At 41.9% G+C, this 16,694-nt stretch overlaps 1 protein-coding gene across 3 annotated transcripts in view; it reads right to left on the reverse strand.

Annotated features, from left to right (window-relative positions):
- The window catches only part of NBAS (NBAS subunit of NRZ tethering complex), a 322,416-nt gene that overhangs the window by 106,482 nt on the left and 199,240 nt on the right, over positions 1 to 16,694 (reverse strand). For all 3 annotated transcript variants that reach the window (XM_035000616.1, XM_035000615.1, XM_035000617.1), the window contains 3 exons: positions 15,263 to 15,339; positions 14,744 to 14,881; positions 2,167 to 2,396 (listed from right to left, as the gene is read on the reverse strand). In XM_035000616.1, coding sequence (XP_034856507.1) covers positions 2,167 to 2,396; positions 14,744 to 14,881; positions 15,263 to 15,339 — 445 coding nt within the window. The remainder of the gene's footprint in view (positions 1 to 2,166; positions 2,397 to 14,743; positions 14,882 to 15,262; positions 15,340 to 16,694) is intronic.

Consider the following 16,694-nt stretch of genomic DNA (forward strand, 5'->3'; position numbering starts at 1 on the left):
CTGCCATACAGTCTCTGTAGCAAATTCCTACTATTTTTTTATTCTTGTTTTTCCACAAACCTTTAAAAATGTAAAAGCCATCCTTTGCTCATGGACTATAAAAAAGAGGCCCAGGGGTGGAATAAGTCTGTCATGGCAAGAATTACTAAGGCACTGTCAATTAAAATTTCTCAAAGTACTTCTTGAGTACCTTCACCTCACCATGATGGAATGAGCAATCCCCGAGGATGGCAACCGTTAGCAATTCATCCTTTCTGTTAGGGGAGTCTGAGATGTTGCCTGAGCACACGAGCGTGCTCACCAGGTATGGATACCATTACCACCCGATAAAGGTGGGAAGAAACCACGCTATGTTGTGTCCTCTCCAAGGTTAGCCTGACTAACCAGTGCCGACCTATCGTGTAAGCTACACAGGGAACAGAGGACAGACACGCTGCACTTACAGAATACAAATGCCGTGAAAAACAGACACACATTAGTAAGAAAATGAAGAATGGTGGCATCGCGTACAGCTGAAGGTAGAGCAGCAAACCAGGAGGAACAGGTGCTTCACGGGTTCTCGTTTGTAAGATGCCCAACTCCTGTCTCTAAATCAGAACTGCTAGCTCAGAAATGCTGCGGACACTCAGACGTTTTAAACAAGCCATTCAAAAGCTGCTGTACATTTTTCTAAGTACTTCTTCCAAGTAAGAAGATTCTATTATATGTTTGTCAAAAGCAGGTCTTTGTCCTCATCAACATACTCCAAATAGCATACACTAGCTGGATATTTAAAAAAAAAAAAAATCAGGGACAATAACCCTAGCAAAATGTAATAGATGATGTTAAGATGTGCCTTACCTTGTAACCTTTATTCTACATAACAACCCTCTTCTAAGAAGCCATGAGCATGGCCCCAAGGATTACCGAATGCCTGGAGGAAAAGCCCACTGGACTTGGCAATGGGAAGTTGAGGCTCTCACCTCCCTGGCTGTGTGACCCTGAACCACTCTTTAAAGCTGATTTTCAGATTCCTCTTCCAAAAGTGAGGAGGTTGGATTAAATGACCTCTTTGGTCACTTTCCAATTAGACATTAAATGACTCTATGAAATTATTAATCTCTACAAGAACAGAGGGGTGAAGAAAAAGTGATTCCGTAGTTCTCTTAATTAAACTAAATCCTGTGACAGATTTTCTATCTTTTCTTTGATCTCTCTATTCCCTGCCTTACTCTAAAGAGAATCTGGGGTGTCTTCTGGTAGGAAAGAAGCTCGGGCTAAAATAAACTTATTACAGAGTGCCAAGGCTATTTTGCCACTTTCTTAAAGATTTAAATAATAATAATGAAAAATAGCATATATCACTTTCATAAGCAGGGCTATCTTTGTTATTTTAAAGTAATGTACCAGGAGGGAAGGATAACCATTAAATATAGGCACAATTTAACCTTAGTTTCAAAGGCTGGAAGCCTCGACTGAACTGTATGCCGGTGCTTTCCTGGGAACACAACCAGGCAGTAGGGGGGCGGCCACAGGGCACTGTGACGATGGGATAGCTTTGTTATGTGAGAGGTCAAGGTCAACGTCCCAGTGATGATCCTACCACCCGTGTAAACTTGGGCCAGTTACTCAATACTCTAAAGTCTCATGTTCTTCAGCTATAAAATGGGGATGACATTTTATGTCATGGGCTTATCTTTGAGGATTAAGCGGTATTTATAAAATAGTTTACAGAGCACCTAACACAGCTCCTTGCACATGGTAAGCACTCCACAAACTTGCGAATATCTTCGCAATAACCATTGTGGGTGAACACACTTTCCCACCTTTTTTTTTTTTAAGTTTGTTTTTTCTTCCCCCCCCCCCCATTTTCTCCACCTTCTGACATGTAAGTAATTCTCATTTGATCTAAACTAAAAAATGGAGACCAGTATTAAAACCAAGGGGCATTCCATACCCACAAAGAAAAATTAGAGAGAGAGAGAGAGAGAGAGAAGCCGGGGAAGGGGAGAGGGAGGGGGAGAGAATCTCAAGCAGACTCCCTGCTGAATGTGGAGCCTGATGTGGGGCTCCATCTCATGACCCTGAGATCATGACCTGAGTCGGATGCTTAACCAAATGAGCCACCCAGGCACCCCCTTTTATATTTTAAATCCATCCCTTTATGAGACAAAGGCATCCCCTTACTCTGCTAAACCAAGGATAGTTTCCCTTTTGTACTGGTCGTCGGCAGTAAAACGCTGCACATCCACACCCTTCCGAAGGCCCTGAAGGATCTGAGCCTGAGTGAAATCCAAGAGACGTTCGTTGTAGTAGTGCAACTGCTTGGTCAGTGAGACCAGGTCCTCTGGCCAGGCTTCATGTCCGTATCGAGTCACATGCCTGGTGACCATCTTGATTAGCCCTTTGGGATCAGCCTATAACAAAAAGAGCAACAACAAAAACAGAACAAAGTAACAACAAGAAGACCACGTCTACAGGGCAGTGTTTGGCTCTTCCCCTGTTGCTGTTTAATCAAGGCTCACAACCACCCTAAGCAATCAATGGCAGAGGTGGTACATTTTGCAGACCACAAAGACAAGACACAGAACTGAGTCTGGAAGGAGGTTTCTGGACTCCTGCTCTGTTCTTCTTCCTTAAAAATCTCCCAACCAGTTAAAAAATATTATCCACTTGCTTTTTCAACTACCATCATCCTACATTAGACTGATTCCCTAATTATCTGATCATTTATAACTCACCCTGGAAGTAATTTTTGTCATCACTGCCCCTAGATAAATTTTCTCTGGACCATCTAAGTGTTCTCAATAACAAAGCAGCAGTTCAAATAATGCCACTATAAATGCCTAGCCAGCTAAGTAGAGGAGTGTTTTCTCTAGGGGTAAGTTAGGAAAAAACCTATCCCTGTTCCTGAAATCATAAAACACTTCTAGTTGTATAAGAGAGCACCCAACCAATTTTTACTCTGCTCAGTTGGGGGCTCAATGGGATATTGTTCCATAATTCTTAACAGCTTTTCTAACAGCAATAAAATTATCCAAATAGAAAAAAACCCAGAAAAGAAAAATAAGTGATTAACTGGCCACATTTATTTAAATTAAAGTTGTTCTGGGTGTCAACGAAGCAATAGCAGCTCAGCCATGATTTTGGAATATTTAACAGGGAGCCTAATACTTGAACAACAGTAACTCAATCACTCCCAATTCCTGGGAAGATACGGTTTATATTTTAATATAAGAAAATTAGGAAAAAAACTCCAGAATCTACCTTTGGTTCTCAGAAACACACCTAATTATAGTAAGCTGTCAGCATTTCTAATGTGTAAGCCATTATTCTGAGCTACACAGGAGATTTGTCAATGTTGAGTCTATATTACCAAACCTAGCCTGACACTTCTCTCTTGATCCTATTAGGGAACAATCTGGGAGTACTGATAAAAACCAATTAAAGAAATCTTCTTGGGTTCCAGGAGGTGGATTTGAGGAAAAAGTTGATGTTTTTTCCCTACTGCTATGCATACACTCAGTCCTATTGCAAAAACCACAGATTTATCTCAAGTCAGAAAGAGCTGGGATTGAAAGCTACCTCTCCAAAGTAAGCTCCAAGACCATCTTTCATTCGTTCAGCAAATATTTCTTGTGCACCTATTTTGTGCCAGGTGATGTACTATAATAAGAAGATGTGACCCTTTCCTCCAGGAACGCAGTCTATCTGGAGACACAATCGAGCAGTTATAAAATGGTGTGAATACGGGCAGTTATAGAATGGTGTGATACGACTAAGCTAAGGCCTGACAGAAAGCTGGCGTGAAAGAAGCAAATCTACCTGCCATTAGAAGCCATGTGGGAATCCGCCGCATATGGATCCTATTTCTGGCCATGGATTTAGGCAGAGGGGATCCCACGCCTCCGCTCCCAGTGCCGCCTCTACAGCTGCCATTTACCTCCACCCCCTTTCTGCCAGCCCACTGAACTCTCGGGCAGCAGCCTGAATCACACACGGTGGGCTCAGCCAGCGCTGAGGTTATGTGGTACAGGGCCGCTGCTTCAGGGCCACCAGCCCGTCTACACCTGCTTTGCCCCTGGCTGGGCACCGCTGTTGCCTGTTTCCCCACACCTCATCCAGTTAGCATGTTCCTGCCTAGTAGCAGAAAGAGCAAGAGCAAAGATGTGATGGGCAGGGCGTCAGGGGGGCGGGAGAGCTCTTCCACAGCTGTCCTTTCACGGAGCTCCTGGTGACCCGCTTGCGCACTCCACCAGCAAGCCCGTGTTCACCACCACGAGGACGCCTTTTTCCCGTAAGTCACTCTGACCCTGTGGTTCAGACCGAAGCCCTCAGCGTGCAGCTGCCCAATGCACTGGGAAGGAGAGGCTAGAACCACGCAGCCCCATCTCTCCCAGGCTGTTGCTTCCCACCCCTGCTCATGAGGACCACCACCTCCATTCTCTCAAGGGTTTCCCGCAGGTTTTCTCCACATTCAGTTTTTAACCTTTTGTTTTCTGGCATCTTGGGGATTTGGTACCTGTTTGGGGAGAGTGGCCTACACACTCTTCATCTGACCTTGATTATGTAACGCCTTCTCATTTCTATTCTCTTTGTATTCTGATACAATTTATGGAAAAGTCCCAAGACCCGGTAGAGGGCAGAGCTTCAAAATGGCAGCACAAAGCAATAATGAGCATAATTACTACCAATAACATTTGTGTGGGCTTTCTTTATCCCACAGAGAGTCTCCAGTCTCCACGTGCAACCTTCATTCTCATATATTTGCCAGTGAAGAAAATGACGCGGCAAAGTGAACTCAGCATGGACACACAGAAGGTATCAGCTGGATGACCTTGCGCTAAGTTACTTAACAACGACAAACTCAATTGTGCCATCTACAAAATGGCAGTAAAACACAGCCCGCGTGGTGGTGTGAGGCTGAAGAGACTCTCTCTATATAAAATACACAAACCAAGGCCTGGCATGAAGCAGGTATTCTGAAAATGAAAGGGATTATGGGATTTACTCAAAAGCATTCACTTTAATTGTAGCTCCACTACACAATTTACTTTACAGTTCTTTTTCTCAGAAATATTAATTTATAGCTTATTAAATTATGGCCGAGACCACGTATACTTCATGAATTTGTCTTTTCCAGAGCTCAGCAGAGGCTCAGCAGAAATCAGGTACAGGGTAAAAGGGAAGACGGCCAACAGTAGTAGGGGCTTTGAGGTCAGTAGTATTGCATACTCCAGGGCCCTCGTTCAGTAGGGATGCAATTTGGGGCAGGTTACTTCCTGTTTCCTCACCTACAGGAGTCAATAAGCATACCCTCCTCATGCTTTGTTATGGGGCACAAGTAAAATAAGGTATTTTAAAGTACTTTTTTCTCCATCATTCTAAGAAAACAAATTGGACCTAGAGCTTACGCTCAAGGAATTAAAAAGTAGTGACAGACAAAGACATACAGAGAAGCAACCCACAGCAGCCTCCTGAATATAAGCACCATTACAGGACCACAAACCAAGAGTAATGGGAACTCCACAGAAGGGAGTCAAGAGAGGGATCCTCTCTCTTGACTCTTCAGGGGGCTCAGTTTCTTCAGATGTAAAACAAAGGAACATCACCAGATGATCCCCTTTCTAAGGCTAAAATCCTATGAATGTACAGGAATTCAATCATGAAAATAAACTAAATCCTTGGAAATCCCCCCAGGTGTGGAATCAGGGAAGTTCCACATTTTTTTCTCATGTATGACTCCACTAAATCTTCAGAGCAGATCTTCACTCAAAGTACAACCTTAGACTAATGAATTAAAGCCAATATATTCCTACACAGTTTAAACAACTTTAATCTATTTTTCTTTACTAAGTAGAAATTATCTAACTCCTCTGTATTTTTTTTTTTTTAAGATTTTATTTATTTATTTGACAGAGAGAGACATAGCGAGAGAGGGAACACAAGCAGAGGGACTGGGAGAGGGAGAAGCAGGCTCTCCGCGGAGCAGGGAGTCCTACGCGGGGCTCAATCCCAGGACCCTGGGATCATGACCCGAGCCAAAGGCAGATGCTTAACGACTGAGCCACCCAGGCACCCCACCCCTCTGTATTTTTTATTTCACATTCTTTATACATCAAATATGTTCACTTTACTAAGAATTATTTAAGAACAAATACCTAATACTGCAGTCTTTGGTGTGGAGACAGGCATAATACTAAACATACATGAACTGAACCTCATCTAATACTAACAATTCTGTGTGACCAGACTCTACTTGTATCATCTGTTTTAGAGACTCATAGGAGGTGAGAAACTTGACCAAGGCCACTGGGTTAAGTAGCAGGGTGGCCTGTGACTCCCAAGCACAATGCTCCCAAAAACATCCTTTTATATTTGGTCAACAAGGAAGGGGTAGCCCTTGAAATTATAAGGATCTTTTTTTTTTTTTAAAGATTTGAGAGAGAGAGACAGCGAGTGTGAGAGAGAGAGAGCACAAGTAGGGGGAGCGTCAGGCAGAGGGAGAGGGAGAAGCAGACTCCCCGCTGAGCAAGGAGCCTGATGCAGGGCTTAATCCCAGGACCCTGAGATCATGACCTGAGCCAAAGGCAGATACTTAACCAACTAACTCACCCAGGCGCCCCCTGAAATTATAAGGATCTTGACAAGCCCAGTATGTAAAGAGCTCCCACCAAATGTAACTAAGATTTGGTATTAGAGTCCTTTTACAAACGATCAACTTTCACTGATGCATTTAATGCTGTCATTCTATATTACATCTAGATTGGCTCTTTTTTTTTTTTTTACACACACATGTACATTCTCCCTCTCATCCCTTTTATACATATATATGCAAGTGTGAATAAAAACAACCATAGAGGACACGCAATGGTAGGTATCCAACTAAATACCTGATTCAAGCTGTATCTACAAGTCTTTCATTTTTTCTTCTCTAATGACAACAGAGAGAGTTGAGAATATCATTTTCTGTTCAACCCCTTGGCATAAGTATACTTGGTTTTAAAATTCTGTCCTAAGAAGGTGATGAGTAGGAGCAGGTAATTAATTCTTCGATGATAGGTTTCCAAGTATCTTCAAATTTATGGATCATCAAATATTTGTTAAATATACAGAAAGGTTTCCAAAACTTCAATTTATTGTGTAAAACACAATACTAATGAGAAGGGACAATTTGCAAAGGCTTCTAAGAAAAAGGAAAATCAGTTATGGGTAAAAAGCACAGGAACTGGCATCAGATACCCTGATTACTGGTTCTTCTCCCTGAGCTCCAGGTTTTCCATTATTAAAATTGAAGCCATTTCTTCTTTATAGAATCTTCATAAAGGTCAAATGAGGCTAGATGGATTAGTGTGTTATAAGTTCCAGCCCTCCATGCAAGTTATCCTCTTACCATTATCATTACTACCTCCAAGCTCCTCCTCAAGAAACTTTACTGGTCGTGATTACTTCCAATATTTAAGTTTTAATAACAGTTCTTCCCCTGAGCTTACAGTTTCTCTCAAAATACTCCAAAGCATCCCCCTACTCACTCCAACACTTCATCTCATTCATTCAGCCCCCAAGCGTATGGCATTCAAGTGTCTAAGCACTTTGACGTGAACGTCATTTGACCCTCATACCAACGCAGTGATGTGCACACTGAGACTACGGTTCCCGATTCAGAGATGCCAGTCTGCCCTCCATGCAGCCTCGGCTGTGGTCTGGTAGCCAGGAAGCGAGGCAAACCCCTCGCCTCTCACCTATCGCCCTGTCCACAACATCAGGCCCTTTCTCCCTATGCTCCTGACAGATTTCCATCAATGTTATACATCCAAACTCACATCTGAAATCGCTGTTTTTCTGTGTGTAGGGTATATTCAAAGCTCTCTCTCTTTTCCCAACTAAGCTCAATGCCATGATCCAAGGGTATGAAAGCTTTTGGCTTCTAAGAAGCTTTTGAAGGACTTTACAGGTAGCTTCAAAATCTCCTGTATTTAGTATTCAAAGTGATATTGCAAAACATCACAGGCTGCAAAAACTAATAACAAAAAAAGCCATCAAAAATTTAAAACAGAAAGTGTGGAGAATTAAGTTATTCTAATTTTTCCCCAAAATTAGGCAATGCAGTTCTTCAGGGGGTGAATAAAATATAATTTCTTTAAAGAATATGGTCAAGTCCCTGTAAAAAGAAAATATGCCTAAATATTCACGACTGCGGAATGCTCAATGACTTAATCTACTGCTTACTAGTAGAGGTAATAAATCCATTCCGGTTTAATAGTCTCCATTTCTTGGTAATATTGGTTGGGAAGTTTTAAACAGGTGGTGTGTTTCCCCCCTAGGGTTATTTGCTTGAGATAATTTTCTACTGAGTATTTTCAATTAGTGGCTTAAAAAACCACATTTTAGAAATAGTCTACCATAAAGTTTTGAATTTCATCCCCTGCTGGGTTTGCTTCTCTAGCATATAAAACTAAAGGACATGTTTCCATTTTTAACTGATTGTATCTCCTGAAACTTTTTTAAAAGAATGCTAGAAAAGATCACACTTCGAGATGCGTTTACAATAATTATAAAGGTAAGGTATAAATGAAAACAAAATCAGTGTAAGTAACAATGTGTGTATTCACATTTGCATAAAAAACTGTTACATACATATGCATATCCGTAAACTATTTCTGGAAGGAACCAAAAGGGAAACACTGACTTTTTGCTGTATACCATTTTTATCATTTGAGTTTTGTGGCCATGTGTGTATTACTTCTTAAATATAAGAAGTAATTTGAATTAATTTTCAATAATCTACCCAGTGAACATTTATTTACTCCCTTTTATTATCCCGGTCCTGCTGTAAGCATTGGGAAATCAGGACAAATACAAGGAGAGAAAACTCTCTCTGGCTGACCATCTATCATTATCCTCTGTCACTAAAAAGAGAAGTTGAGGCAAGGTGGGCTACTCTAAAAATAAGCTAGGAAAGCTCCAGGAGCCTGTGCTGGTTGGCTGGCTCTGGGTGGGGCTTCCCATCAGGATGCACGGGCCTTTTGTCAGAAATAACCCCACAAATTCTATCACTACTTTCATTCAAACCTAGTAATCTACCTAAGTTATCCTCCCGCAGCTCAGAACTACAGGGGGTGGAAGGAGAGAATGGGAGGGCTGAAAATAGAAACAAGGTGAAGTGACAGTTGAGTGAAAGCTAGCTCCACTGAGTGCTATTATGTGTAGGCAACAAATCGAAACCACTTTTATTTCAATTTCTATGATGATTCATCAGGAGTTTGTTACATTTAATTCCAAACTCAGCAGTGCTGTTTTATGCAAAGGAAGATGCTTTTGAAAAGACTCAAATAATGAGCCCGTAAGTGGTCAGTGGACAGCTCCTATGTACTTAACAACATGTAGCTATGGTGCCCATGCCTGAGTCCTGCAAATCTAAGCGAGCTGGAGCTCACAAAACCCAAGTCTGAAGGCTGTCCCGATCCACGGCAGCTAGAATAATTCCTGAAGTTATTCACATGCCAATCAACAGCCACTGAGGAACTACAGCGGGTGAGGTCCTGGGGATTCAGAGAGAGAGGGGGTCCCTGCTCTCAAAGAAGACCGCCACATGGAGAGGGGACAGCTGTGGATCGGTTACACCATCACAAAGAACCACTCACAGGGTGTCCATGCGAGAGCCATGAGACACGGAAGAGGCCCGTGTCTGCTCAGGGGGCAGAGAAGGTTCCGCACAGGAGGCTCTTCTGAGCTCAGACTTAGATGCTGGGAGTGGGAAGAAGACGGAGGCACTTTAAGCAGGGAAATTATATCTGCACAGGCACAGAGGTGTGAAAAAGGATGTTAACTTCAGAGAGAGATAAATTCTAAAGAGCTAAAACATAAACTTCAAAAGAGCTGGTGTCGGGATCATGGTTGGTGGGGTAAGGAAGAGCCAGTCAGTTCATTGAGGGTTTTCCCTATCACATGAAGGAGTTTCTATTTTACCCGGTAGCCACAGTGGAATGTCCCGCTGGGAAGGACTCATTAGGCCTGCATGCCAGAAACCACTCAGGTCCAAGCAAAAAGCAGGCAGAGCTTGGAAGCAGAAGCTCTAAGTGATAGGATGTCACTTACACCAGAGCAAGCTGGAGTAAGTCACTGGATTTCTCAGTCTTATCTTCTGCCAAATGGGGTTACTCAAAGGATCAACTGGCAGAATAAATGTGTGAGGTATTTTAAGAGAGCCAATGCCTTTTCAGGGTTAGTCTGATCTTTCTACTGTCCACTTACAACTCCCCTATGCAAGTCCCTAAGCTGACCCTTGCTGTCACCCACCCCACCCCAACACACACACACACATACACACACACACACTCCTTTTGACACTTCTTAGCCAGACAGAGGAAATCTTACTGGTCACAGTGAAGTCTGGTCACAGATTGCATTTCTGTCCTTTTCATCTAGAGGTAGGCAATTCTTCAACACTTTGAGTTTTATATGGTAAAATTTCAATACCATCTCAAATACACTATGAAAAAATACCATAGTACATATGATGGGCACAGTGATGCTTCGATACTTTTGTTACTGCTGTTCCCTGTGTGTGGAACACTCTTCCCCCTCCTATCTTCACAGCACTGCACTCAACTCTTTGTCTTTCCTCAAAAGTCACTTTCTCAATTTGAGGTGCTTCCTGAGTCTGTTTAAATTGTACTCTACATACACATACTTCTTATTCTTCTTCTTTGCTTTTCATTTTCATAGCTCTTATCACCATCTAACATAGTATATATTTTATTTACTTATTTTGCTTATGATGTCCTTTCCTCAATGGAATGTAAGTCTAGAAAGGGCAAAGGTTTTTATGTACTTTGTTCACTCGTGTTTCCCCAGGATCCAGAACATTGCCTGGCATAAAGTAATCACCCGATAAATACTTAAGCAAATACACACACACACACACACAATTCCATCAATTTCACATGTGCTACAGAATTACTTATTAATTTTCAATAATCTACCCAGTGAACATTTATTTACTCCCTTTTATTATCCCGGTCCTGTTCTAAGCATTGGGAAAACCAATAAATACAACACAGACACTGGCCTCAAATAGCTCGTTATCTAGTGAGATGAAAAGCATTTAAATTCCAAACAAGAGAGTGTTTAAGAGCTATGACTGAGGTAAGTACAGGGCAGTACAATGCCCAGGGAAGAGCACCAGGCACAGCCTGGGAGCACGGCGGGCCAGCGGCAGGCGGCAGATAACCTGCCCGGGTGAGGTAACGCCTGAACCAAGGAGCTAAGCAAAGAAATGCTGGAGGCAAACATAGGCAAAGAGTACAGGTTTGAAGACAAGGAAAGAGAATACACAGGACATTTGAGAAATTTAAGTGGCCTGGTATGGCAGGAACAAAAAGGAAGATGAAGTTGGAGAAACAGGCAGAGGCCAGACCGTGGGGGACGTGCAGACCTGGCCAGGACAACAGGAAATCACGGAGGAATTTGAGGCCGAAGGCCAGATGACAAGGTCTCCACCTCAGAAAGGCCATTCTGACAGATGTCTGGGAAAAGGTACAAAACTAACAAAAATGAAGACAGGGTGGGGTTTACCAGGCTGTTACAGTGGTTTAGGTGAAGGAACCGTGGAGACTGATTTAACTTGAAGACATGGGGCAGGGAGGAGAAAACTGGAGATGTATTCACACATCTATTAACTCCCTATTAACACATCTATCTGGAAGAATATCAGACCATCTTTGTATTTGATGTTAAAAAAAGAAAAATCGGGTGCCTGGGTGGCTCAGTTGGTTAAGCGACTGCCTTCAGCTCAGGTCATGATCCTGGAGTCCCGGGATCGAGTCCCGCATCGGGCTCCCTGCTCGGCAGGGAGTCTGCTTCTCCCTCTGACCCTCCTCCCCCTCATGCTCTCTCTCATTCTCTCTCTCTCAAATAAATAAAATCTTAAAAAAAAAAAGAAAGAAAAATCACGGATACTTCCTAACTCTTCCGCTCACCTTTCAGGCTACCAACCAACCCAATGCTTCAAACAGAGTTGCCAAGAACTCCCTGGAGAATGAGCTGGCCCGAGGAGCTGCTGCTGTCTTAACACTCCTGGAGGGCACACCTGTTTCTGTCTGGAGCAGCTGAGAAGTTAGAAATCATGTTCGGAGACATCACCATTGGGCCACATGGATTTTACTGGCTTCTGTTCCCACTCAGATCTAACGCTGCTTCCTGAAGCAATGACCCTGAACAGCAGCTGCCTTCTGCTACTGGGCCCAAAAGGAGAATGGGAGCAGGTGTTAGGAATCATGCCATGGGGGGGAGGGGGGGGTCCAACAACCAAGGATCAGAGGCCCAGGGATAGAGCAAGACAGGAGAGTTCCAAGGGGCATCTGCAAAGGAAAAGATAGTTTGACAGGAAATGGTGACAGGAACAAGACCAAGAGTTGAAGGGTAGCAACAGCAGGGTGACACAGGCTGGAAGGAAGAAACGGAAATTGGGGTTAAGGGTAAAAAGGGGCAGGAATCAAGTCTTACTATTCTTCTTACTGCAATGCCACGCTCTAGGTCCTTCACAAGGGGCACTCGATATACAAAATACAGGACCTGGAAATAAAATGCTCACACTTCTAAGTGAAAAGAACTGTTGGGAACACAGAAGAAACCAAGATGGAAGCACCTTTACTTCTAACCCTTAGCTTTCAATGTTCTACTTTGTCTCTTCCCATGGTTCAGTTGTGGAAATTTTAAATGGGGTCCTTATGGAGTGACTGCAGCATCTGCAGAAGGAAATGGATTTTCACATACAAAAGTTGGGATGGAATTTCATGGTTTTCTCCCAACTTACCTCTCTCACAAATAGTACATGATTTGGGACTTTTAACTTTTGGTACAAAATAATTTACTATCAGGGAACACAGGAAAAATATATGCTGTACTAGAATTTTCCTTCAAGAGGACTCCTTTAACTAAGTGCTCTTTTGGGCAGACCCCAATCCCCATGTACCCAACTGTCTTCTACGCTTTTATAGTAAGTGGTGGGTCCAGGCAGCCACATCTGGCTTTTCATCTTAACACTCGGTCAGAGTCCACGGCACACACGAGGTGCCCAGCTGACTGGCCTTTCAATCCTCCTTCTTCATGGAAAGCGGAACACAGTGCTAGGCACATGGTGTGATCTTAACACAGACCACGGACGGGGGAACAAAAGAGGTGGCTCCCATTCCCACAGGAGCCACACAGAAATCTCAGTCAAGTACATTCTGAGGACATGACTGGTGGTTATAACAAGGCATAATGCTTGGTCAAAGTAAAGCTTCATTGTGTTTCAACATACTTGGAGTTTCAGGGGAAACGGTTACTTGGGTACATACACAGCACTAATGAAAGGTAGGGTATTTAGAAGCAGACTCCAGCAAACATGCTGTGAACATTCTGATTGAATGTAAGAAAGCCATTAAGTTCCAGAAGGAAACCTGCCACATTTCCACCTATATAATCACTTCTTTCCCTCAATTTATAGCACAGTAGGTTGATTTCTTATTTCACATAAAAACATACCTGAGACATAAAAACAGAACAAAGGAAAATTACTAGAGCATGGAATAAAGTAACTGTACAAAGCGGCAGTAACTATCAAAAACAAAAAAATAAATTCAGAATCTCCAAAATAACTAGTACCTTTCATTAACTGGATAAAAGAAGAAAACATTCCTTTCTTGGCCAAACTTCATCATGATCAAACTATGCCACAGGACAATCCACATCTAATAACAGTAAGCCCTTGGGAGATTATCCTGTGTTGTAGATGGTCCCCCCACCCCCCGCCACCGTTACTCTCTTTAAAGAAAAATTGATGAAGGAAAGCCACAGATTTTTGCCACAAATGGAGTGTTTTCATGTACTTAGCTATGTTTTGGGTGGCTGAGACAGCTAGAACTTTCAGTCACACTTAGATTGTGAAATTACTTCTTCACAGTGTGCTTTGAAGTCAGGGGAGAAAGAATCCTGCCTCAGTACAATCAGAACCTTTCATTTGTACACATAGTGGATATGAAAGTCTGATATATTTGCTTAGCTACGCTTATCTATATTTGCTTAAGAGATATGGCAATTCTCTTAAAATACTCCAGTGCAAAAAACAGATAATTTCCCCAGGCTGATAATTAAAACTGGTATATACAGGTTAACCCGGAGGGCTCTGATCTTCTAGTTGCATCTGTCACACCTCTGTGTCCACAAAAAGTGGCACATGTAACTTGAGGCCATGCTTAGGCACTTTTGCTCAGAAATCAACAATAAAGTTAATATCACAGTTGTCTGGAGCGTGGTGGCAAGTGGGTATACCATGTTTCAACATTTCATCTGTCCAGCTACTACTCTCATATTTCTGGCTCTAAAATAAATCAAAGAACAGCACTACTCAAAGAACTGTATTGCCTACTGTCCTAAACTGGAGCCATCTTCCTTTCGGGCAGTGAATTAAAAAGCCAATTCTCCATTTCTCCTCTCCTACTACTTTAACCTGCCCTAAGAACTTTGCAAAATAATATAAATGACAGCCAAGTTGTGGGAAGCATCAGCATTCACAATAAACACTGGAAACGACCTCTTCTTAACTGATGCCTGGAAAGCAACTATATCCAACACAGAAAAGGCAGGGGCTGTTGGCCACGGGGAATGCGTTCTGGACACAAAGCACATCAGTCCCTCCAAAGGGGTAAACACGTGTTTTAACTATTTTAGAGAAGCTTTAACTCTGCTTGTTAATCAAGTGGAAGCCATGAGGACTCACCCTGTAAAGAGGATGGCACTTGTCCCTGAAACATGGAGCCAAGCGGGCATAGATCTGGAGGCTGTAGTAATAGGCTGCCAGCTGGAGAGATAAAGCAGAGTGGGCCTGCTTTTCAAAGCACCTGTTAGCATCTAACACCTAGAAAGGAACATGACAGAAGGAACTTAGCTCAAAGGAAATTAAGGAAATCATCACAAACTATTACATTTCTAGTCATCACTGTAGAATTTTGGTTCAAAGTTTCCACTACATCATCCCAAGCTCAACTTTAAGAGGACTACGCTAGAATTCAGAAAAACCGTAAAGGCAGATCCTATGCGTGTAAAAGAAGATTTTGCAATTAACACTTCAGCTAAAATTGTAGAATTTGCTCTCTGAATACTGACACCACAGTCCTTCCTGCACAAAAGAACAATTAGGAGGAAGTGAAGCCTATAATCAACAATTTATTGGTGAAAAATCTCCAGTATAGGTTTCTTGTTTATTCATGATGTCTTTTCTTGGTAAGGGGAAACTTACCTGTGGTAAGGCAAGGAGATAAGCAAGAGCCAAGGTCATGTCATTCGGTAAAGCATCGCTTGCCAGCCGCAAGAGAACTGAAGGCAGAAAAAAAAAAAAAAAAATGCATCATTTTACTTGAGGATCTATATGACCTTCATAGTTACTAAGTGCCAGGTTTTTAGTCCTATATGATTTCAAAAGATAATTAGCTTCAGAGAACTCTTTAAGACCTTTTACAAATGTCTCTTAACACCACCCAAATACAGATCACAGGAAACTATGTTATTAAATAGTAACCTTGCCTTAACTCAGACAAATTGTGCTATTTGTTATATTTTTAAACAGGAGAAAATTCTGTTAAGTGCAGGTACAAAGTCTAAGTGCAAACAGATCACGGAGGATGGTTTCTTACAGCTAATCTTTTAGTTTTAAAGACCCAGGCCATGCTATAAAATTATGTTTATCACTGACAGCTTAATATGGAAAATAAGCATATGAGCACTAAAGATCAAAGAAACAAAATAGCTGTGAGTGCAAATTTAGGATAAATCTTTTGATTACTGCAATGAAGATGGTTTTGTTCCTTCCAAGAACATCCCTCTTCATCATACTCCACAAAAAACCCTTGCCTTAATTATATAGTATCTTAAAATATCCCAACTATTAACAACTTTTCCACAAAATTTTTTATATAAGCAATGACCTATCAATGTCATAGCTCTAATACGAGAGCACACTGCCAACAAAGTCTGTGTTTATATACAGTTTGCATTAATAAGGAAATGTTCCATTCATTTAGGGTCTTAGTGACAAATACCAGGTAGTCGTATGTAATCACAACATAAATCCTTTATTTTTAAATAACACAGACTCTCATGATCTGCACTAATGAAGGAGAACAGTATGTGAATAATCCAAAGTAAATGATATTTGACTTTGGAAAAACACCATAAAAATTTTTTTCCAGAAGATTTACCTTCCTGTCTTACTTGAACTGAAATTTAAGTCATTTATATAAACTGGGCTTAGCTGGCAGTCTGGGCAATGAGATGGTGGTAGGGTAAGGAACCACCTACAAGTGTCAAAATCTGACTTAGAACTCAAAATCTCCTGTATGACTCATGAGGGAAAAAACTGAGCTTTCTCCACTGTACCTTACAGAGAGAACATTGGTTCTCTAAATATTCATATCCTCTGATTTCTCCAAACCTTATGAACCAAATTGGACCACCAGTCAGCCTCAGGACTTCCAAGGAATCGTACTATTTCAGAGAGTTTTGCTAATCAAAAACTACTCATTTCAAGGCCTATCTGTAAATTCATTCCTTCTTTCCGTATCAGTGAGAACCTTCTCTGAACCAGACACTGCACTAATAATCAAAGTCTCTGCCCTTTGGGATAAACACACTAGAACAAGAGAAAGTAAAGTCTCCAAATAAATAAAAACCAC

This window comes from Mirounga leonina, unplaced genomic scaffold, assembly GCF_011800145.1.
Source record: "Mirounga leonina isolate KUSES-001 unplaced genomic scaffold, KU_Mleo_1.0 Mir_125, whole genome shotgun sequence".
NCBI lineage: Eukaryota > Metazoa > Chordata > Mammalia > Carnivora > Phocidae > Mirounga > Mirounga leonina.